The following is a 24,203-nucleotide window of genomic DNA, read 5'->3' on the forward strand; positions in this document are numbered from 1 at the left end:
GCGGCTCAGGAGGAGGTGCCCTGACAGGCCCAACCGAACGCGGGGAGGGAACGAGAAGGGCAAGTGGGGTGGGCACGCCTCTTCCGCCCTGCGCCCGGAAGGGTGATGTGGCTGGGGCTTCGCCGGCCTCACTATGGTAAGAATTGGGGCTGTGGGGTCGCAGTTGAGCTTTGTGAAGGGGTAGTGGGCGCGAGCTAGGGCCGGAGGGTTGGACGGCGGCCCTGGGTGTGCGGGCCTGGGAGTTCAGTCACTAGCTTGATTCTGCCGGCCTCGGAAGATGCACAGGCCCGGGAACCATGTGGTCCCTGCAAGCCCAACAAGGAGAACCGGGGCCGACCGCCCAAGAAAGACCCCGCGGCCGCCGGTCCCAGCCTCTCCCGCAGAGTCCACTTTTCTGACTTGGTTCAAAGGAATTCGCTGGTCTGGCTTAACCCAATCATTTAAATGTACTCTTTGTGGTTATTGACTCTAGGAGACAGAGCTTCTCAACTTCGCGCTTGTTATTTTGCGTCCTCTAATGCCCCACGGGCCTGGCCCACACCTTAATTTTTGTCTGTTGGGTTAGTGACCTTTCAGGCCCCTTTTACTCCATTCTTTCAGTCTTAACGATACTCTTTTACAAACAGTAGATTTTAAATGATTGGCGATCTCTGCAGAAGCAGGTTTTCACAGGAATGTACTTGAGGTGGTGCCTGGCCTGGGATCTTCCTTCCCCACACCTTTTTAAAGTTTTATGTATTATTTTGTGTTATTACAGATTCCTTTGATAGTTTGGGCCTCTTAGGAAAGCTTAAAACGAGTCATGAGAGTTTGCAAAAGAAATACTTACATCTCCAGGCAGAGAAAAAGAGTTAAAGCCAGCATGGCGGGAGGAAAGATGTAGTAGTATTAGTAATAGTGAAATCTCTCAAGCTATATCTGAAGCCATTTTACTTTTGTTATAGTAAATGCCAGCAGCTTCTACACCAGGACCTCATGGTGCACTTAATTAAATCCACAGGCCAAATGTTGCATTTATGAGCATACTTCTGGGGAAAGGATGCATGTCTTTGATTATAGTATCAAAAGAAACCATGACTCAAAAAAAGCTATTGTGGGGTGAAAGTTGCTGAGCTTATGTTCCAGAAGTTCCTGCGGAAACCCATACAATACTAAACCCTTAGACATTTAATCGAAAATTCGTTAATTGTTTCTTGCTTTACTCCAACTACTTTGATTATAGATGGGGCATAAATCACAGGGTCTTGCCTGGAGAACATTACCACTTACAGAGGAGATGGCAGTTTATTGGGAGGTTATTCATTCCTGAGCCAAGAATTTACTCCAGCTTCTTTCCCTCTGTACCACACAATCGGATGAATATACTTGCTCTTTTTTTTTTTAATTTTTTAAAAATTACTTACTTATTTTGAGAGCATGAGAGAGGATCCCAAGCAGGCTCTGTGCTGTTGGCGCAGAGCTGGACGCAGGGCTTGAACTCACAAACCCTGCGATCATAACCTAAGCCGAAATCGAGATTCAGAGTCTTAACCGGCTGAGCCACCCAGGTGGCCCTACACTTGCTCTTAAAGATTGCCATTAGTGAACTGTTGCTGAACTTAGAAAATCTTCCTTTTTTCAATTTAAAAATGGTAGAGTCTGTTACTCTTTTAAGTACTCTCTACCCCCAATGCGGGGTAGACCCAGAGAGCAAGTCACATGCTGTACCTACTGAATCAGCCAAGTGGCCCTAGAGACAGTTACTCTTAATTCTTGCATAGCTTCATAGATGTTAAGGTTGAATTATTTTACTCTTAGTACAAGTCAAAGATCTATTATTTTCATCATCTTAGTGTCTTATGATCTAGCTAATAGCAAGACAGATAATGTGTTTAAGATCATCAGTATTTAAACTGTCTAGCCATACTTGTTTTTTCAAAAGTAACAAGAATAGCTCTCGTTAGCACTTGCTGTATGCCAGGCTGTGTTCAAAAAATCAACTTATAAGCACTGTCTTATTTCAAGCCTATAATGTCTGAGTAGATGTTTACAGGTGAAGGAAGTCAAACACAAGGAGACTGACCTGCTTGGGATTGTACACTTAGTAGTTAGTAGAGCCAAGACTCAAATTTATTTTAATATCCAGATGCCAGAAATCTTCATGCTGTTGGTAATAAAAACAACATAATGGAAGATAAAGTATGTCTTAGTGATTTGTTGCTCTCAAGTATGCCAATCTTACATGGATGGATAATAGAAACAACTGCCAGGTGGTTAGTATTTCTTTCCTGCTCTGTTCCTCTGAGCTTAGAATGTCAGCATTTTTGAGAAAGCAAGTACCCTGTAGTTCGAAGAGCTACACAATGAAGTTCCTTTTTGAATTTGCACCTCAACTTGTGTATTTGTGAGGTAACTCAGTGATCATGACTTAAATTTGAATTACTGTATTTTAATGAATCCATTTTTAAAATGCAATTTCACAGCCATAAAAGGTTTATCAGCCATAATTATTTACAACTACTAGAACACAATCTGATAACTATATCACTTATGAATGAATACTTTTAAGAACTTCAGTATGCCTTGTTCTCCCTAGCTCTTAACATCCTTCAGGATGTATCTCAAGTTTCATCTTTTCATAAGAAACCTTCCCTTCTCCTTCTGTTTTCTCCTGGATCTCATTTGGGGTCTATAGTCCTTTATATTATCTCCAGTATCCCTCCAGCGTAGCAGAAAACAGCAATACCTTGTGACCTTTATTTCTTTCTAGCTAAAGTTTCTGAAGTAGATAACCAGGTCTTTTGATATCTACATCACAATGGCAGTTAGCTAGTCCTCAAATGATTGCAAGTCTGAGGATACAAAGTCTTGCCCTGTGTCTTAAAGGAGTTCACATTCCACTGGGGGAGATTATTAAATAAGCAAATTCAATGTGTTGTCTGAGATGATAAAGAGAAATAACGTGTAGTGGAAAGGACTTTGAGAAATTCAATGCCCAACCAATTCAGTCCAAATCTGGGCATTGATAGTCTTTAAAAGCTCCAAGTGATTCTTATGAACAGCCAAGCTTCATGCCACATTTCTGATTTCATGGTCAGAACACTTTTCTTCATAACAGGAGTTGTACTTTGTCCTTTGGAATACTTTTGTCTTATCAAATTATCAACAACATGTGAAGTATTTTTTGCTTTATTTTTTTTAAGCCTACTGCTCACCATAGTTATGTATGCATTCTCCTATTAACACCTTTGATCCCCTTGTTGCTTTATATTTAGATCTGTGGCGTTCATAAAATCACTCGGAAACTAAGCAATACAAACACAGTAAATGCATTATAGATACCATGACAGTGAGATGAAACTAAGTGCAAATGACCATCTGTGTTGCCAATGGAGAACAGAATTGAGGTGCTTTTCTCTGGACTGTAGCTTTCCTCATAGCCATGAAAGTTCTTAATTTTAAGTGGAAAGTGGAAGTAGAAAAGGTCTCTCTCTACCATTTGAAAGAGGACCAGTAAGATCAAATGGCTATTTACTCTAGCTCCTCATTTTACAATTGAAATTAAACTGCTATGTAGAGGTAATGGATTTATCCAAGAACAAATTTATATACTTGGATAATTTCCTAAATAATCCAAATGTTTAGTAGGCACTCATGTTGAGAGACCAGTATTTAACATTAAAACATTAAGCAATCCTGGTTTCTTGGTTTCATCTGACACCAAGATAATTTGTGTGTTTGGTACAATTTCAGTGCTGCCTTACAGTAAGCAACAAAGATTGATCTTAGGTGCTAACAACACCAAAAGAAAATGTTAATATTTCTGTGTGTTAATGGATGTTAGTAATCACCTGTGGTCACCTGTGTGGGGCAAGTGTTTGCACATTTATATACAGGCTTCATTTATTCCTGCATTTCCATGTTTTCTATTCTAAGAGCAAATAGTGTTACCTATAAATTTACAAGTAGAAACTAGTTAGAAAATGCTGGCCTGACCTAGAATTGTAAATGATAAAATGCTGACCCACTTTTGCAGTGCTGTATAATTTTTATCACAGTTAGGTCAAATATCATTTCTGGGGTCTCCTTCCACCTCTGGAGAGGGATAAATCACTACTTTTGTGTAAAAGCAGTAAGTATTAAAACAATTAAAATTATTATTATTTGGACTTGTAAAAGTTTAAGTCTTTGGTATTCAGTTCTTGTTTTAAAGTGAATTTCAGTAAAACTGGAAGAATATGTCAGTCACTTACCACATAAGAGGCAATCAACATTTGAAGCCCCCAGACAGTGTTATAAGGAAGGCCCTTAATCAATAAATTGGTTAAACAATTTGTTTTGATAATGATAAAAATAAATAAGCTACAAGGAGCTCAAGTGATCCAGGACTAATGAAAATACCGTAGGCTTAGGCAGTCTTTTCTGCAGATTAAGTACAGTTAGCAACCAGTCATTGAGCACACCAAAGAACTGTTCAGCCTATTAATATGTATATTTCTGCTGCTTTTCTCATTGCTTCTTTGTGCCTTTATACTGCTGGGATCTTTTCTCCTATTTTTCCCTCTATTCCTAATGTTTTGGGTGGTTTCTTAGACTATTTTTATATATATGTCTAAAAACAAAACCTTACGCTGAACTCTTCCCTTTATATACAAACCTAATGAAGACAGTTTTAATATTCAGGAATGACTAAAAATAAGAAATTGTATCTTCATAGATAAAATGATTAAAAATTGAATCTGAAATAAATATTCCTAACTTTTCAAATTGACTTGAGACTAGGGAATTTTTAAAAGATGTGTTAACATCACAGGTAATTTTTTTGTTTCAGCACTAAGCTTTGCATCAAACATTCTGCATCAATTCAGTGATAAATTTTTTTCGTTAGTGGTGGCCAGATGAAAGTCTGGATTATTTTCATTATTTCAGATTGCTTAACAAATTGTAATTTACTTCAGAATGGTTATACAAAGTGACTTGTTGAGTTTATTTCCTTCACATTTGGATAATTTGATTTAGTACAATAGCACTAATTATTTGAAGCATATCAGAAGGTCTGATCAGCTGTGAGTAGTAGATAGGGCTGGAGTGTGGAGGGATAATAAAAGGGGCCTTCGGAGAAAAATATTTTAGGATCCCCACCGTATCATTTCGAAGAATAAACACAACTCTCAGACTAATGGTCAAAAGGCAAGGCTGCTGTGATCCACAACCCCAAGTATTACTGTCCTGGTTGTATTTGAGGTTATGCTCCAGAGAGTGTCATAGGTAGCCCTGAGTTGAGGGAATGTTATTGGATGCCTCTTAATAAAAAGTATTTGTTAGGTATGGTAGACAGAATGCCCTCCACCACTTCAAAAACAAAACAAAAAAACAAACCCTGTAAATATGGTATCTTATTAAGCAAAAGAGAACTGGCATATGGGATTAAGCTAAACATTCTCGAATGGGAAGATTATCTGGAATTATGGGGACAGAGAGAAATTTAATCATAAGATTTCCTTTAAGAAGTAAGTAGTAGGGTGGCTCAGTCGGTTGAGCGTCCAATTCTTGACCTTGGCTCAGGTCATGATCTCACAGTACGTGAGTTCGAGCCCCATGTCAGCTCTGTGCTGACAGCTCAGAGCCTGGACCCTGCTTTGGATTCTGTGTCTCCTCTTTCTGCCCCTCCCCTGCTCATGCTCTGTCTCTCAAAAATAAAATAAATGTTAAAAAAAAAAAAAAAATAAGCAGTCAGGTCATAGTCACAAAAGAAGTATCAAGGTCCCTGTGATGAGTCATTAGCCAAGAATTGCAGAAAGCCTCTAGAAACTGGAGAAGGCCAGAAAACAGATTTTTTTTTCCCTAGAGCCTCCAAAAGGAATGATTTATAACTCCTTGGTTGCAACGTGAATTATTTGATGTTGAACTGGGTAGCGTACCACTGTATAACTCCCTGGTATTGTCTGACTGAAAATTATGTAAATAAGCCTTAGACTTGAGAATTATCTGAGGTTCTAGAATTTTCTGCCAGCCAGCTAGCATACTCAGTCATCCAGGCAGAGTCAGAACACTCATTGTCCCATATGCAAGTACTGTGAAGCTGGCTTCTTGGTAGGACTTTCTTTGAATTCCAGTTGGTGATCAAACAAAGTTTAGATACTGAGAGGGAATTAACCTTGGGCCTTGATTTTACCCTACAGCCTGGGCCCTTAACACAAACGTAAGGGTATTGCTTCTTCCATTTGCATTTTCCAAAATACCATTGATAAGTAAATATAAATGCAGAGCAGTGTGTGGCAGTTTCTCTGGAATAGTTAACAAAATATTCAACAGTCTAATCTACGCTTTTTTTAAATAGCATACATTGGTGATTTGGGATTTAAATATGCTCTTGAATTTGTTAAAATTGTTCGTTATTTTGCAGTTTTCAAGTTGCTGTTCATTCAGCATTTTTCAGTGACTTCTGTGTACTATTCTGTTTAATAGGCACAAGAGGTTGATAAGAACCTCAATAAAATAGAGGAGACCATTACAGTTTGATGGGTGCTATCATATATATATACACCTGTACAATTATCTCAGTCTCTGCTTGGTGTAGCAAGTGGGGACAGGGAAGACTTCACAGGGGGGACTCAAGTTGAAACCAGAAGTTTGAGTCAGTTCACCATGCAGGCAAAAATAGTCTGCAGAAACACAGAGCACCTTGAAAAACATGTCATGATCTGAACAAAACAGTAAATTAACTTTATTTCCCTTATCACCTTTTTTTAAATCTTCTTTTCTATTTTGTAATCTTAGCTTCTTCCTTTTTAATAACATTTTTATAACTTTATAACATTTTAATAACATTTTAATTTTATAACATTTTAATAACATTTTAAACAAATCCTAATTATTTTGCTACAATAACAGGAACATCGGTTTCCTTTAAACCTTAGACTAAAATTTTATGTCGGCAGACAACAGATGCTAAGCTTTAAAAGGAATACTTAGGTACACTAAGCAGTGGTAGGCTAATGTCTGGATGTTTGAAACATTCTTTTTTGGTCAGTCTGAGTACATGTAAAAGACTATATACCACCTAAGATTATTTGTTTAAATCTTAGGGTCTATAAACCCTAGAAACAAAGTTGTCTGTATCTTATATTGCACACTTGTAACTGGTTTTCATTTATAAATTGTTTCACACACAAATGTATACATACACATTCCAATTCTTTAATAACAGGCATGTCTCTAAGTGCCCCTTAAATTCTTTTATTATATAAAAATTCAAACATACAAAGGTAGGAAGAAGAGTATAATGAAGCCTCATATACTCAGCATTTCATCATCAACCACACTCCTCCCATCACACAAAATGGATTATTTAGAAACCAGTCCCAGACATCCTATCATTTAAGCATTTTTTTTTTTTTTAACTAGACATTTAGGGAAGGAAAAAGTACACATTGCAAAATTGGGAGATTTAGATACTCCATTAGGAATGCGATAAACCTATGTGGCAAACTGATTTCCCAGCCAGTTTACTGCATAGGTCCTTTGCTTAATACAGTAAGTCTGCTCATTATTCCCTGAACATGCAAGTTCTCGATTCTGTGGGGATGTTTTCCATGCTCTCGTCTCTTCTGGAGCCTGCTGTCTATTTGCCAATCCAATTGTGCCCTTTCATGATTTGACTTCAGTCCTTGCTTTCTTCTTGAAGCTTTTCCTGACTTTTCTTTATGAAACCAGCATTTTTTTTGTCCGCATGGCTTAGTAACTAACCACTTACATACGCTACAAGGAGTTGCTGTTTACTTGTTAAAAATACATGACCTGTTCTAACTTGATTGTAAATGCTGTATGTCTCAGTTGTCTCATGTATAAAATAAAGGTATTAGTAACACCTACCTCAAATATACCAGGATAAACAAGATAATCCAAAAGAAGCTCTCAGTGAATATCAGTTATCATTAGCTGTAAACTCCTGAAGGGAAGGAATCCTGCTGTGTCTTTTTTAATCCTGTGTCTAGCCTCGTGCCTCAGACACCATAGATACTAAATACATGTTTAGTTACTTTGGCTGGAAAGAAATCTGTGCTTTATATTTCATGAGGTTATCAAATATTATATCAATAAATTCATAATGTTCAAAATACAGTCTTTAAAAGACAAGCATTGTGAAATACTGTGTTTTCTATATAAAATTTGTCTTTAGAGTTCATTTATTGACTTAAGTTATAAAATGTGTATCACTTGTTTTCACAGATGTAAAATTAAAATCCAGTTCAAAAAAAACCAAGCCATATTAAACTTTACCTTTGTGTATCCATTAAGAAATGATTTGCAAGCAAAACAACTATTAATAATGCAAGTCATTTTTATCTTTTTCAGACTATAAATATAACACTTAAGAAATTAGAGAAATCCAGAAAAGTTGAGAATTGGGTTAAAAACCTTCCAGAGATAATCACTGCATTCTCCCCTCTTGCTTGTGTAAGGTTTACATAGCTAAAGATACACTGATTATGGAATTTTGTGTACTGTTCTCCCCACTGTTTGTCATTGTACATAAGTATTTTTTCTCCTTAATATTGGCACATAACATGTAATTATCTTAATGTTTTAAATAGTTTGTACATATTTGTCATAAAAACATATAAGAGGTTAAAAAATATTGACAGCTTCTGACATGTCTAGTTCTTTTAGGATTCTTCTGGCTATTCTTGCTTTATTTTTCCATATGAACTTCAAAGTCAGTTGTCTATTTTGAAAATAACTGGTTGGTGTTGAGTACACTTTAAACTTACAGATTAGCTTTATGATGATACCTTCCAGTGTAAGAACCTCATATACCACTCCATTCTAATTTTATGTTTTTCGGTATGTTTAAAGGTTTTGTCAATTTTGTTCTTTAATGCCAGTACTGCATTTTTTGTTAGGCTTATTCCTGGATATTTCAGCTTTTTATTCTAGTTGCTGTTACAAATAAAGACTTTTTTTTTCCATTATGTCTTTCAACCAGTTGGTAATAGTCATGAAGCTGCTGATTTAAATATTTAAGTTGTGTACCCAGCCACACCCAATTCCCTTATTGTCTGTAATTGTTTTTCACTAAATTCTTTTGGGATTTTCAGGTAGCACTTAACATTTACAAGTAACAATTTTGCCTTTCTCAAAAAATTTTTATAACTCCTATTCTTTAACTTTCTGACATTATGGGAGGTGCCTCTGGGTTTACTAATTAAGCGTATTGCTAGCTGCTGTGTAAGATGGATATATTTTATCTACCTGTGTAAAATGGAAGCAATTTTTCTTTATTATTTATATAGTGGTATTCTTGCACCTTCAAAAATTTGTTTTATTTATTCAGCCATTACTTCTTGGTCTGCTCTGTGGTAGGTGCCTTGTCAAGTGCTGGAGTTCAGAGTCTGATAAGGCAATGTCCACTTTCAGGGATGAGTATTATAAAATGTGTAACAGTTTGTGTGGGAACAGAAAGGAGAGTTTTTTATGAAATAGGAGAGGGGAGGCAGATAGGTCCAAAGAAACTTCCTGGAAAAGATGATGTTTGAGCTGAATTTTGAGTACACTAAGCCCGCCTCCATTTTACTTTGACTGAAAAACTGTGATTTCCAATCATTCCTGTGTTAAATTATTTCAATAACTTTTAAAGAACCAACAGTGAAAGAGCAAGTGGTTTTCTTTCACCAAAACCTAATAGCCTAGTATTAGTCAATGCATGGAACATGATTGCTTAAATTTAAAACATTCTTACTCTAAAAGAATTTAAGAATTGAAAGAAACTTGAGCCATCATTTAGTCTATATCCCCGCTGTCCACCAAGGTTTACAGATGTGAAAGACAGCCTTAGGTCAGTGATTCAGCTGAAGTCCTATGGCCAGCTACAGGCAGAGCATGGAGACTCTCTGTCCTGCCTCAAAGTCTGGGTTCCTAGAACATCTGTATTAATTACATAATGATTGAGTTTTGGTGAGTTCCTTGGATTCATGACATTTTTGGTAATGTTTTCAAATTCTTGAATTTAGAATTTTTGTTGCATCTTCTGCATTCCTTAGCCCAAAGAATGGAGAGGAAAGTACACTCTCTGAATACCTTATGATTTGGGGTTTTAAGTATTCTCAGACATGTCATTCTGTTTGCCTTTTTTGAAGAACAAAACTATGATTCTTAATATGGAATTGTCTGGCATTTTTTACCTATGCAGTTTTTCTTATGATAATAATTTTTCTTTTTCTCTTTTTTTAGTCTGCCATTTTCAATTTTCAGAGTCTGTTGACTGTAATCTTGCTGCTTATATGTACCTGTGCTTATATCCGATCTTTGGCACCCAGCCTCCTGGACAGAAATAAAACTGGGTATGTTACTAATGATATCTAATAACCCATATTAGTTCTTATAGACATTGAGGGTAAATTACCATAAAAGACATTAAATAATTTAATTCCTATATATAAATTATTTTTATAATAACTTTTTGCATTATTTTCTCCTCTATTTTTCAAAACCTGAAAACTTTGGGGATGGCTGCGTGGCCCAGTCGGTTAAGTGTCCAACTCTTGGTTCCAGCTCATGTCATGATCCCATGGCTCATAGGTTCGAGCCTCATGCCAGGCCCCACACTGACAGTACAGGACCTACTTGAGATTCCCTTTCCCTTTCTCTCTGCCTCTCCCCTGCTCAAGTTTTCCCCTCTCTCTCTCTCAAAATAAATGAATAAATAAACTTTAACAAAATATATTTTTTAAAAACGGAAAACTTTCTATTCATAGAATCTTACTAAATAAAAAGATAAATACCAGAAGTAACCTGAAATGTGTTCAACTAAAAAAAAAAAGTGTATTTAAAAAAAGATAGAGTTGTGTTTTTTTCTGGGATTAGAAATACAGTTTAGTACTTTCAAAGACAGTATTTCGCCTTACTTTTTATAGAATAATTGGTAAAGTTGGTATTAAAAACAAAGTTATGTTTTTGAAGCATTTAACAGTTTGCAAGCACTGTGTCCATAAAAATAATAATGTAGACATTCCCTCTCCAGTGTAAGACTGCTCTAATCATATGAGCTCCCTGTCAGTATCATAAAGCAAACATCTTTAGAGAAATTTATGTAGCTAACTTAACACAGTAATAAAAATTAAGTCTTGGGCATGTCACATCTGTTTTATTATATGTTCATACCCTGAAAAAAATCTGAGCTTAATATGATACACAGAATTAAAATTTTTAAGTGCCATATTCACAATACAGAAATATGGGGCAACTGGATGGCTCAGTCAGTTAAGCCTCCAACTCTTGATTTTGGCTCAGGTCATGATCTCACAGTTCCTGAGATGGAGTCTAGTTTGGGCTCATGCTCACAGCACGGAACCTGTTTGGGATTTTCTCTGTCCCTCTGTCTCTGCTTGTCCCCCATACATGCACACGTGTGCATACACTCTCTTTCTCCCTCTCAAAATAAGTAAGCTTTAAAAAAAGAAAAAAACATAATACAGAAATACATGTTGAATTAAACCAAAAGGAAGAGTATATTAAAAAACAGAGACCATGTGGTGGGAGCTGTGTACATTTTATTTGCCTTGCATATTTATTAATTTATGTGAATACTTTTCTTAATCATTTTTTTTTTTTTAACTTTATTTTGAGAGAGGGAGGGAGAGCACATGAGCATGTGAGCAGGGGAGAGGCAGAGAAACGGGAGAGAGGGGAGAGAGGGAACGAATCCCAAGTAGGTTCCGTGCTGCCAGCACAGAGCCCAACATGGGACTCAAACTCCTTTCTTGATAAAAGCCTATATCTGTTTAATCCTTTTAAGAAATAAAAGCTGAAAGAATACTTCACATTGGAATAATTGTCTCCAAACCTGTATCAGGCCAGATTAGGATCCTGCAAAGTCAAATTTTGCTTTTCCACTAATAAAAATCTGCAAGAGGCAAGGTGGTAGATACTCAACTGTGAAAGTAATAATTGCTTCTCTTTCCTTTACTTCCATTTTATCTTTCAGGTCATAATTAGCATTTATCCAAACATTCCATTATCTAAATTATTTGGTTTTTGTTACCATCTCTTCCTTTTTATTTATTAGGGTTGTTCAGACATGTGTAAAGGAATAAGTAGAAGCTCTAATCAGTTGTGAATATTGAAAATCTCGTGATCCTGTTCCAATAAACTGATAATCTATTGCTAGGTAAAATAGCAATACTGAGGTTATTTGTCCATCAGTTTTTATGACAATCCCCCTCTTCCTTCATAGACATTGATTTCTCTTCACTCCACCTTTTTTTCCTCTGAAGTCCTCTTGCACTAAGTCTTTATTCATTTTAATCCTTTGTCCATTTGTTGCAATTATATAGTACTATGTCAGTTTGTTGAAGTTGTATAATCTTATGTGTTGCTTAGTTGTGCATGAAGCCTTTCCTCCCCTGACGATTAACTTAAAGCATATGTTAGAAACCAATAAACATTCTCATTGATCTGTTCCTTGGTATTGGAATATACTACATAACACCTACCTAATAACATATTTATTTATTTCATTAAAAAATAATCACATAACAGGGCACTTGCGTGGCTCAGTTGGTTGAAAATCCAACTCTTAACTTCGGCTCACATCATGTTCCTAGGATCTTGGGATCCTGCCTTATGTCGGGCTCCTGTGGAGCCTGCTTAAGATTCTCCCTTTTCCTTTCTTTCCCCTGCTAATGTGCACACTCTCTCTCTAAAAATAAAATAATAATCATAGTATTTCATTAAAAACTAGTCACAATACTTAGCTTTCCAATACAGTTATGGAGAAAGTAGATGGCATGTGGAAATGTCTGCTCCTCATTCCTTTGGGAGCAGGAAGACATCCATTACATGCTACATTGAAAAAGGAGTTCTCAGGGCTGCCAGCCTTACAGTAGAGGCTGAGTAGTAGTATATTTCTCCTACATAGAAGAGCAAAGAAATGGCATGCTTCTGTTTGTACTGTAAAGCATATACTGGTCCATTCAACTCTTTAAAGGCTTTTTTTTTAAACTTTGTTTCTGTTTCTATAAATGTTAGGCCCCATTTTATTTTGACTTGTATATAAGAAATATTTTCTCCAGGAGAAATTTTTACAGGCCATTGTCCTTTTGTTACAATATGCATTTTTATGAGATTCATAATAAACTGCCCTTTCATTACAGTGAGTATTCCATGTTTAAGTAAAGATGTATAGAGACCAGTTGGATAAAGCAGGTTCTTGATGACTTCACTGTTGAAAATAACAACTTAATTTTTTACTGCTTCAAATAATACAGAACTAAAAAGCAGCAATAAAAGATTGCTACTTTTCTCATTGCCTATTATCATAGACCTGATTAGTTCTATCAGCAGATATATTTACTGGCTTACAGCCCTAGAAACCAAGCAGCATAATTGTATTGGTTTTTACTAACTAATAAAGTTTCTGTGTTAAATGAATAGCATTTATTTATTAATTAATAAATAGCATATTACAGAAATATGTCTAGGTAGGGAAATATATGGGAAAGGCCAAAGTGATACTGATAAATCTCTAAGTTGCCTGAGTTAGGAAACTTTTCATGTATCTAGCTTTTAATATACCGTGTTATCACAATTTCCTAATGATGCTTTGAGTTATTTCTAGGTTAGCAAACCTGAAATCACCCTGATTTTCAAGATCATATGATTTTAGATTATGTTCTTTGGGACTATAAGCTTCTCATGCAGGAGCTTCAGGTATCCTGCCTCTGAATCCTTCAGCCAGAGTAGCTTTAAATCCACAGTGCATGTTCCACTCAGTAGATTTTTACAGTCAAAGAACCATGGCATTGCATGTCACTAACCAGTTGCCTTTGATTTTTTGGTGAAATGTAAGCCAATTTTAAGTGATATCTGAAGTTACTGTCACATGTGCCTTTAACCTGTCTTTTACTGAACACAGAACATGTTAGTCACTACTCTGAAGAGTTTCTGTGTAATAACTCATTTAATCCTTATAACAACCCTATGAGGGTGAGTGTTATTAAAGAGAAAATAACTTGTTCAGAGTTAATGCAACAATTAAGTAGAATTAAACTTAAGCACAGTCTGACCCTTCTATTATCCTACATTATTTCCAAGAATATGTTTGATTTTTGTCCTTTTATTCCTATAGGAAAGTTGCTTCACCTGTCAGAATATCCATCCTTCAAAATAAACATCTATGCCCATTTCCTATCATCTGAACTAAGAGACATTTTGCTTTGAGGTCAGGAAGTTACACTTCAGAGGAGGAATGCATATAGAACTCAATTGAAGCAGTATTTTCTTTCAGTCTTAACCACTCAGATACAATAATTCATCAGCCAGCCATCTCTTTTGGCAAAAAGTATATCAATTTACCTGAAATTTAAGTATTTTGATATTGTTACACCAGTCCTAACCCACTGCAATAAGTACTGCTGATCTGTCTTGACTTTTAGCAATGTATAATACCATTTGTAATTCTGTTCTTTTGTCAAAACAACAAAATAGTTGCCTACAATGTTTTATATCTTTTAGCTACCTCTATTCATTGAATGATTCGGTTGCTTTTCTTTTAAAGGCAGTACTTTTTATACATGCCAAAGAAGTGAAATACACATAATTTGTATTCAACTCATAGTATATTCATTCATAGAATTGAAATGAACATTTTCATTGTAATTCTTATTTCCAGAATGTATGTATTTTAATTGCCATATTTAACTCATATAGTGTTCCCAAACTAGGATTTTGTACTAATATTGAAAACATAGCTACAGGGGCGCCTGGGTGGCGCAGTCGGCTAAGCGTCCGACTTCAGCCAGGTCACGATCTCGCGGTCCGTGAGTTCGAGCCCCGCGTCAGGCTCTGGGCTGATGGCTCGGAGCCTGGAGCCTGTTTCCGATTCTGTGTCTCCCTCTCTCTCTGACCCTCCCCTGTTCATGCTCTGTCTCTCTCTGTCCCAAAAATAAATAAAAAACGTTGAAAAAAAAAATTAAAAAAAAAAAAAAAAAAGAAAACATAGCTACATATTTTTATATTCTCTCTTACTGAATGACATAGCTATGCAAATGCTATCATTGGAGTTCATGGCTATAAAGTATTTAAATATAGAACTACATTCTGTAAAAAGTAATTTCTTTAGTGTGAGAGTTTTATTTTTAAATGTCAAAATCCTACCAAACCAACCAAATGTTCGTTTACCATTTTTTCAAAATTAATGTTCATGCAAATTGGCATATGTATTTTCTACTTTTAAAAGTAAAGCAACTGAAGTTGACTGAATTAATTCTACAAAAAAACCCTGTGCAAATTTTTGCCAGTCATATTAATTTTCTGTGTGTTTAACCTAGGATACTGCATATATCCCAGTTTATGACAATTTATGTACACTAACAGTTGATAAGTTCATGTGGCCTCCTTTCCTACAAAGATGGTGGCTCAATATCAAATAAATTTCAGTTTTTGAAGCAAAGTATCAAAAGAGAAAATGCCAGTGTATAATGAATTCTCTATATGATACTGAGAGAATGATTTACTTTTCCCACTAAACAATAGCTACTTTTTCCTTTTTTTACTCTATGCAGATTGTTGGGTATATTTTGGAAGTGCGCCAGAATTGGTAAGTGTCCTTCTATAACTTCCACATCATCAGCTGTAAGTTTATAGAGTTCCACCAAACTTTTTCTTGTGCTAAAACTAGACATGGTGGATACCTCATAATACTTCATACACAGGGAAATGGAAAATACAAGAAAAAATCTTAATTCGCATATCAAATACTATGCTTTGTTGGTGTTGAGATTTCAGACAAACATTTATAGTTTTATGCACACATGCATATAGTATACAGTATGCTGCTCTGTATAATTTGTACTGTTTTGGTCACTAAGGATGAATTTCCCATCTAATGAAAGGCTTGCTAACCAACTGTCTAAACATAATCATTTTACTGCCTTATGCTAAGTCCTAGAATGTTGTTTTTAGAAAGCAATAACTGTTTCACCTGTCAAATTCATGTGATCATAGCTGAGTTTTGTTCTGATTCAAGTTAAATGTGATTATCTTCTAACTTTTCATATAAAATTTGTGGTGTTTTTGTGTTTATGTTTAGATAGTAATATACCCTTGTCTCATCCCTGTGTGTATATGACATTTAGCACAGTGCCTAGCTCATAGTAGACTCTCAAATGATTGGCAAGTGAATGAATTAAGATGTATTTTACTGATACAGTTTACCAGTATTCCTGAATAATAGAGTATACCCTTTTTAACATCGCTGGTTCCAAAACATTTCAGAGCATTTGTACTTGTTCCACTTGGACTGAAAATGAATATTTCTTCTCCACCTTGGAATTATTTACATGACCCCCTCAAAAAAAAAGGTTGATTTTAATATTTTCCCAATATTTAATTTATATATAACTACTTTTTTCTTTTATAAAGTTATGAGACTTCAAAGACAAATTTTCCTACATTTGACATTTACTCTAGTTGGCCAACCTGACAACAGCCTGAATTACCCCAACGAGTCACTTTGAATAGAGAAAAATTAGGAGTCATGTCCCTTAGATAATGTGTGTTCTATTTAGAGTATTAGGTTTTATTTTGGATTCACTTCTCAGAAATGTGGAAAATTTAAAAGATGGTTCATAACAGGAAACAAAATTGATTAAAGATTGAAAACTACAAACTAAGTTCTTGTAATATCTAGACATTTTTCTAAAGAATACCTGAGAATGGGTGTAATATATCTGAAGATATTATAGGTATAAGCTAGGCTCAACTAAGGACTAAAAATTCATTGTGAGAGTTTCTAATTCTTTAGCATCTTCTAAGATTCATATGTTGTTAGCCACTGAAATAAATAATTATGAGAGAGCAAGTTTTCTTCTCTTGAGCTTTTAGTGATAGGCAAGAACCATTAACAGGAGAACTTGTAAGCATCCTACTAAATTATATAGAAATCCTTTTAAAATCTGCTATGATGAGATTCTAAGATTCCTTAGCCAGATTTCTTGCCAGAAAATGACAGTAGTGTATAGAGGCACCTAAAACTACTTCCTTCAAGGCCCTCATTCTAATGTATTGACTCCTGAAGCAGGCGTCTTTTTGAGAATTCACTGTGCTTTTAACATGTTAAACTGTCCTTCCTCATTGTTCTTTGTCATACTTTATTATCTCTTAGGGTGATAGACATGAGAATTCTTCTATTATAGGGAGAAAATTGACTTCAGAGAGTTTGTAAAGCACAGATAAAGCCTAGCTAAGTAGTTATCAGGACATTTAAACCCACCTCCCCCCCAAGACATTTTTGATTGTCATAACTAGATGGGGGAGGAACGTATACTGAGTATAGGTCATTGATATTGCTACATATCCTACAATGCACTGAGCAGCCCCTCGCAGAGAATTAGCCCAAAATGTCAGTAGTACCAGAGTTGAGAGGGCCCAACCTAGATTTGCAGAGATTTGTGGTGCAGCCTTACCTGACATCTAGTGCAACTCAACAGCACAAAGCCTGAAATAACAGTAGAAATCTTAATCACTTGAAAAATAACAAAGGGAACGATAAAGAGAAGAGCACCCTTGATGGCTAATGCTGATTGATAGAGAGTAGCAAATGTAAATATATGCAAATTAATGTCGTTTCAAAGCCAAGTTACCCAGAAAAAGAAACAATATTGTCAAGGACAGAGTCGAAAGAAACCCTCAAGGAAACTGCGAAGAGAGAACATAATGGAAGAACAAAACTGTCCTAATAGAGTCATAGTCTCTGTGTCAAAGTAATACTGAAAGTTCATTGGTAAAAATAAAAAGTCTGCAGTGAGGGGGAAGAGCTTTCACCTCAATAGGATGAAGTTGCTAAGTCATAAATAAAAGTTCTTTAAGGTATTAAATTAAGTATCAAGGTATTTTAAATCCATTTTATATAATAAATTAGAGAAGTCTGTACAGCTTCATTCAGTAGCCTACCCAGGTGACACTTTTCACAATGGTTACTTCGAAGTATAACTGAAGATTTAAGGCGTTTAGTTTGTAGCTTTCCTAATGATTGCCTTCAGTATCATCCATTGTTATTGTCTGATTATAAACTGCCTTTTCTTTTTGCTTGGTCAGTTATTGTCTTCATTGTTTCTCTTAACAGTATGAATGCCTTAGGTTAAATGGTTCAGTTAAACTATGCATTCTTGCCACTTATGTGTAAGCATTAGCTTTTCATTTTGGCAAAATGGCTCAGAAAATGTTAATGCTGATATACTCCTCTCTTATCTTGACACAGAATATATCCACCAAGAAAGGATGCAGTTTTAATGGGAAAAGGCCCAGCCAAATCATCTTACCATGTTACACATCACGTTACAGCAACTGTTTCACATTCACTTAGACAGACCTAAGACCAGACGAGAAGTAACATTCTTACACAAGTTCACCAAAGATGTTTAGCTCTACCACATGGCAATCTCTTTTAAGAAAATTAAAAACAGGAAAATGAAACCCATATGTAAATTATAGCATTCTGAGTTGGAAGATGAGGAAGAGAAGAACTTCCTCAAAAATTAATCTCCAGCAGATGGAAAATTCAGGGCAATTTAATTTCTTCTTTTAGGTGTTTAATAAGACTGTATTAGACAATGAGATTATCTAGCCCTAACTAGAGTGACTGGCTTGCTTATGAAATCCACTTGAAAACTATGTCTGAATAGTTTGGTTTTGTTTGATAATTTGGGTATTGCCTCAAAAGAATTAACATTGTTTAAAAATGATGTCCCAAGTTATTTTTTAGTTTTAAAAGATTTTTTTTTTCCAATTGAGATAGTGGCATTGTGAAAATGCTGTTGTCTTACTTTTTAGAATTTCCTTTAGCTTGAAAGCAGTCCCCTAAATGTCTCTGGATAGAAAAACACCAAATGTTTCTTTTATTTGTATGTGTGTAATATCTTCTATGAACACTGTCATTGAGCAGACACAAAGATATAAAGTTAATAACAATATGATGTGAGCTCTTTGAGGAAGCTCTGAAAATGAAAATGACCTTGAGGATTTTAGTTGATGAGAATGGTCAAGATTGGCATTTGCCAGAGGTAGTTAACTTACCAAATGAAATGGTTCATCACCAAAGGAACTTAGTTACTGGGAGGGAGCTGATTTTAGACACCATAGAAAAGCACAAGTGAGGGGAGCATATACAATCTCTACTACAGGACACCAGGTATATGCCATGATTATTTCTAGAAATAGCATGTCACTCGCTCTTCCTTCTTCCTTTCTTTCACACCCTCAGAGCAGCAGAAATGTCTGGTGCTTTGTGGAACTGTACAGCCATTCAATTAATGAACAAACAGGAAAAGAACAAGATGACGTTGGGATAATTCAATCACAGAATCTCTAATCTGTTTGCAAGACAGTTTCACAAGCCATCTCCATTCTGCTTCATGGGAGGGAAGTTCTCCAAATACAAACACTTTTTAAACACATGTGAGAATTGACTCTTATAAAAGTGGTTGTTTTAAGTTCTACATTCCTAACCCAAGAGCTACACTATAAATCATTTCATATGAAATCCAGGTCAGAAATAGTTTTTCTAAAATGTTTCTTTATGAAGCATCATATACCCTTTCTTTTTAAAGTTTTTATTTAAATTCCAGTTGACATACAGTGTAATAGTAGTTTCAGGTATAACAGTATGATGATTCAGCACTTCCATATGCCACCCAATGCTCATCACAGGTGCCCTCCTTAATCCCCATCACCTATTTCACCCATTCCCTGCTCACTTCCCCTCAACCATCAGTTCCCTGTCGATAAGTCTTTCTTGGTTTGTATTTTATGTCTGCTTTCTTACATGAAGTTTTATTGATCACTCTCGTGTGTAAATTGCGACCCATCAAGAAAAAAATACATAGCTGAAAATTGTATGTCAAATTTCTTTTCATAGGTAGAAATTTCCTTTTTTAAAGGAAAAAATAAGCGATTTTTTTGGCCTTAATTGAGTTGTTTGAGATAGTTTCTCTTGGATCTCTGTCCTACATTCTGTGTTGTATTTTTTCAATATCTGGGTTTATGCAGTGGCATAGGAATGGTGCATTAAGGGTTTTCTAAACACATGAAAAGGAGGTGGTCTTAGAAATAAATCCGTGTAATTTAGCTCATTCTGTGTTGTACTGCTTTTATGTTATATCTAGTTCTTGTTTTGGCCATCCCCCCAAATGTGTGGGCCTTCTAGGCAAGAACTTTATCTTGATTCTTCTATATCCCTCTCCCATAATAAGTAATAACCTTATCATATCCATGTTAACCACTCAGTGAATCAACATGAATATCTCCCTTTTTTCCAACAGGTGAACGGAAGAGTCCTTACGTTGCAGTATGCTGTATAGTGATGGCTTTCAGCATTCTCTTCATACAGTAGCTCGGAAAAATATCAGAATTTAATTGCCATCGGATTACAGTATGAAAAAAGGACTTATCTATAGAAAATAATGGAAAGAATGGTTAACCCTTTTATCTCTGAACATTGAATGAGATAAATTTCCAGCTGCTGTTATCTATTTTTGTTATTGGACCAATGTTCTATGTAAATAGGATGTAACCATTTAATACGCAGAGTTTAATATGTCTGTAACAATCAACCTCTGTATTCTCACTACAATATTACATTCTGCAAATGTTATTCTGTTATGTCGGATACCAGTTTTTAGTGAGGTATCTCTTAAGACATAGAATAGAAAACAAAATTGGTAAATTACTCCACTTCCTTTCACTGTGATTTGGAAATGATTAATCTTTATAGAATGAGACATTTTTCTGGGCTAGCTTTTTTACTGGGGGAAAAAAAAAAAGGTTCAATTTGTGTTGGTAAGGATTGCATTCATATTTAATAATGCTTGCTTTTCCTGTGGCCACACCAGACCATTAACAGAGTACATCTAAGCAAACTATATAGTGTACTACAGGCATTTCAACTGTTTAAAACAAGCCTGTGTGGTTCTTAAGGTAAATGAGATGTGACTTAAGAGTACTATTGAGAAAATGTCCATATGTAACATAAAAGTTTAGAATAGATGACTGGTCCAGTAGCCTAGATAAGTATGGATAAATATCTTACGAATAAATTGACCAGCTGTCATTCTATGAATAAGACTACATTCTTAGAGTGAAAAGAGCAAAATAGAACAATTCAGAATGATAACCCTGTATGTGTCTTTCTTTTTAGTGTCAGGTCTCCAGTTTTAATTGCCCCAAAATGCAAACTGAATTTTTTTGTTTTTAAATACAGCACTTTAAATCTAGTTTACTTTTTGTGTGTCATCTTGAACTGAAATCTGCTTGTGTAACTCAGTAGGCGATGGTAACCAGTTTTCAAATCTGCTTGTCTGTATACCTTGGCATAAGTGTCTTTGAGTTTTGATAATAAAGACCTTCAATAACCTTCATCAAAGCAAGAGAAACATTTGGAATATGACATAAATTTTGCAGTAGAGCAGTTATTAAAAGGTCATAGGTTCCTTTTTTTTTAAGGTTTAACTGAAATCCTGTTAGAATTTCAAAGCTAGGGGGAACTTAAATATCTTAGCTAAAAATTGCCCATCATAGGTAGTACTAATTAGATATTATCCTTAGCTATTAATTCCTTTTCTCTTTTTAAGAAAAGAAAATTATTTAGAATTATTTGAAAATGAGTCTGCCACTAGCTCTTTCTGCAGAAACAAAGTATGGAATTGAAAGCCATCTTTTTTAAAGACCACTTTAAAGTACTTGAAAAGAATTCTAGGAAACGTGTAAGAAAAGCTTGTGATGCATTGCCTGCTTTTTTTGCAAAAGGTAAAAGCTGCTGTAGGCTGTCTATATATTTATTTTACAATTTTGGCCTAAGTAACTGGTAAAAAGTTGTCTATTTTGCTTTAGACCAGGAATCAGGCTATGGTCATTGTGTGTACTCTGAACTGTCTTTCTCCTGGGCTATGCACAAGGTCAAGAATTTTCCGGGTGTCCTAAAAATAGGACTCTTATCAGCATATACATGCAGAGCATGTCACCTTTCTGAGGCTGGTTTCTGAGTGGCCATCTGTTGTCCAACTCTGCTGCAAGCTAGACTTTCCAAAAAGCTATGTCAACTGATCTTTTTATGTGCTAACACAAATCCAAATCCAATACGAGTGGTATGAATAAAGGGAAGAATATTCTAGATAATCAGTTCTAAGACATTTCTGAAATTTTGACATTTTGGAGGAGGTAGGTGGAAAGTGGAGGAAGAAATAATTTCTTTGAAAAATGTGTGGTAGCATATAAAACTTGGTGCTGTGTGTATATGCTTAATAGAGTGGGAGGCAGCTCATTTCTGACCCCAGACATTGTGACTCCTTGGGAGGTTAGGGACATACAGGATTCTGTAAAGAAAAGCAATTAGCACTTTCCTTAATGTATTTTTTTCAAAGAGTTACCACAATCCTGTTCTCTAGCCCAAAGGGCAATGTAGGTAGTTTTAGGTCCACTTAGTATTCAGATATTCCCATTGTGGTCTTGGTGGGGTGGTCGGATGCAGAAGAGGATTAAGGATCAATTTTGCATCAGGTGGCTGCCTCTGTCACATGGTCTTACTACAGAGCTGGATGGGATGGTGGGCACTTAAGTCCATGTGTTGCAAGGCTTGAATACTCTCCCTAACCTACTTCCTGGCTCTAGAATCTTGATTCCATCTCTCGTGGAAACTGTTCTGTGCTGATACTAAGTTCCTGATTGGCCTCAGTTATGCCCATGTCAGGAGGACTTCGTTCCAAGCACTCTTAAAAGATGACCAATTAAAAGGACACTTAGTCAACTGAATTCCCTCTGTGACTTAAAAAAATTTGGATTCAAGTCCAGTGTCTTGTTAATGTCCACTGTGCCAGACACTCTCCATGTTCAAATTAAAAAATTAGCCCTTTCACACTGGGGATAATAGCAATACATAATTTGTAACAGATTCCTTTATCGTGATAATATGCACATTAGTTTTATCTTAGGACAGAGGTCAGAATGAAGTGACTTCTCCAGGTATACAAAGTGAGAAACGAACAGGTCTCTGCCTAGTTTTCTGGGAAAAACCTAGCACTTGTAAATAGAATGTATCACCATTCTTTCAAGAAGCATTTATGGAGTGCATACAGTACGTTATCACTGAAGACAGAAAAACCAGTACACAATTTCTGCCTTCTAATAGTTCCTAATGCAGTGGATGGGAGAGATTATTTATACAAAAGTGCAATGTGATAGCATTTATAACAGATAATGCCAGGATTCTAGGAGAAAATAAGGGTGACACCGTAGAGGTAAGAATTTCCTTCCCGAGAAGCAGTGCTTACACTGAATGAAGAGCAGTATGCAAAAGCACCAGTGGTATATTTATGGACTCTAAGTCCCTAGCTTGTTGTGCCACATGAGGCGTATTAAGACATAAGCCTAAAAGGGTGGACAGAGGTTAGATCCTAGGGGGTCTTCTATTTTTTTTTTCTCACTTCTGTCTGTTACCTACCTCAAAATTAGTTACATGTATTTTCCCTCCTACCTGACAAAAAACCTTCAAAAAAAAAAAAGTTCTTCCTTTGGTGTATGTGTAAACAAGGTTAAATACATCCATGCCAGCCTTAATTTGGACCAGGAATACAATACTATACTCTCCAGAGACTCTCCTGCATAGTATATAAAGCCAAGGTAACACTAGTCAGGTCAAATAATTTTAGGAACTCTTAGTGGCTCATACTCCATCGATGCCCAAAGCAGCCATGATTCTAAGAAGCAGAAGTGGTTTCACTGTCAACATTTCCCAGGTGCACAGAAAAGATTTCTAATAAGCAAGAACTTGTACTCTTTTCGAAGCCTTTGGGGAACTTCCTGGACCATAGGAAGCTGCAAAGAATGGAAGATTCTTAGGGACCACTTTTCACACATAATCCGGTAAAGGGTAGATGTTCAAAATATAAGCAACTGAGTAATATCAGCATTGTTTATACAGCCTTGTTAGTCTCAATCAGCAAGTTACTACAAGCTTCATAATGTCATTTAGCTTCATAATGTCATTTATACACTGCCTTCCATGATTTCTTTTACTTTACCCTAAAGTAATCCCAAAATAATCTGAAATGCAGCTCCAATATCAGGAAAAAGGGGGGAGGTGGAAATAATATTTCCTGTGATTTTAAGAGAACAGCATCATCCTACTCTGGTTAGTGAATATGTCTGTGGTATGTAATAAAAATCAAAATGAA

At 35.8% G+C, this 24,203-nt stretch overlaps 1 protein-coding gene and 1 non-coding gene across 2 annotated transcripts; both read left to right on the top strand.

Moving 5' to 3' along the window:
* The first annotated feature begins 22 nt into the window (after nucleotides 1–22).
* TMEM167A (transmembrane protein 167A) lies at nucleotides 23–24,203 on the top strand. Its single transcript, XM_019462849.2, has 4 exons — nucleotides 23–136; nucleotides 10,213–10,322; nucleotides 15,543–15,577; nucleotides 20,298–24,203. Exons 1-4 carry the CDS (start codon nucleotides 134–136, stop codon nucleotides 20,366–20,368), a joined length of 219 nt encoding a protein of 72 aa, XP_019318394.1. The 5' UTR covers nucleotides 23–133; the 3' UTR covers nucleotides 20,369–24,203.
* On the top strand, nucleotides 12,764–12,898 carry LOC128778485 (small nucleolar RNA U109). Its single transcript, XR_008424071.1, has one exon. It is a non-coding gene; the product is annotated as a small nucleolar RNA U109 (small nucleolar RNA).

Source organism: Panthera pardus, unplaced genomic scaffold (assembly GCF_024362965.1).
Source record: "Panthera pardus isolate Hobbes unplaced genomic scaffold, ASM2436296v1 HiC_scaffold_2, whole genome shotgun sequence".
In the NCBI taxonomy this organism is placed as follows: domain Eukaryota; kingdom Metazoa; phylum Chordata; class Mammalia; order Carnivora; family Felidae; genus Panthera; species Panthera pardus.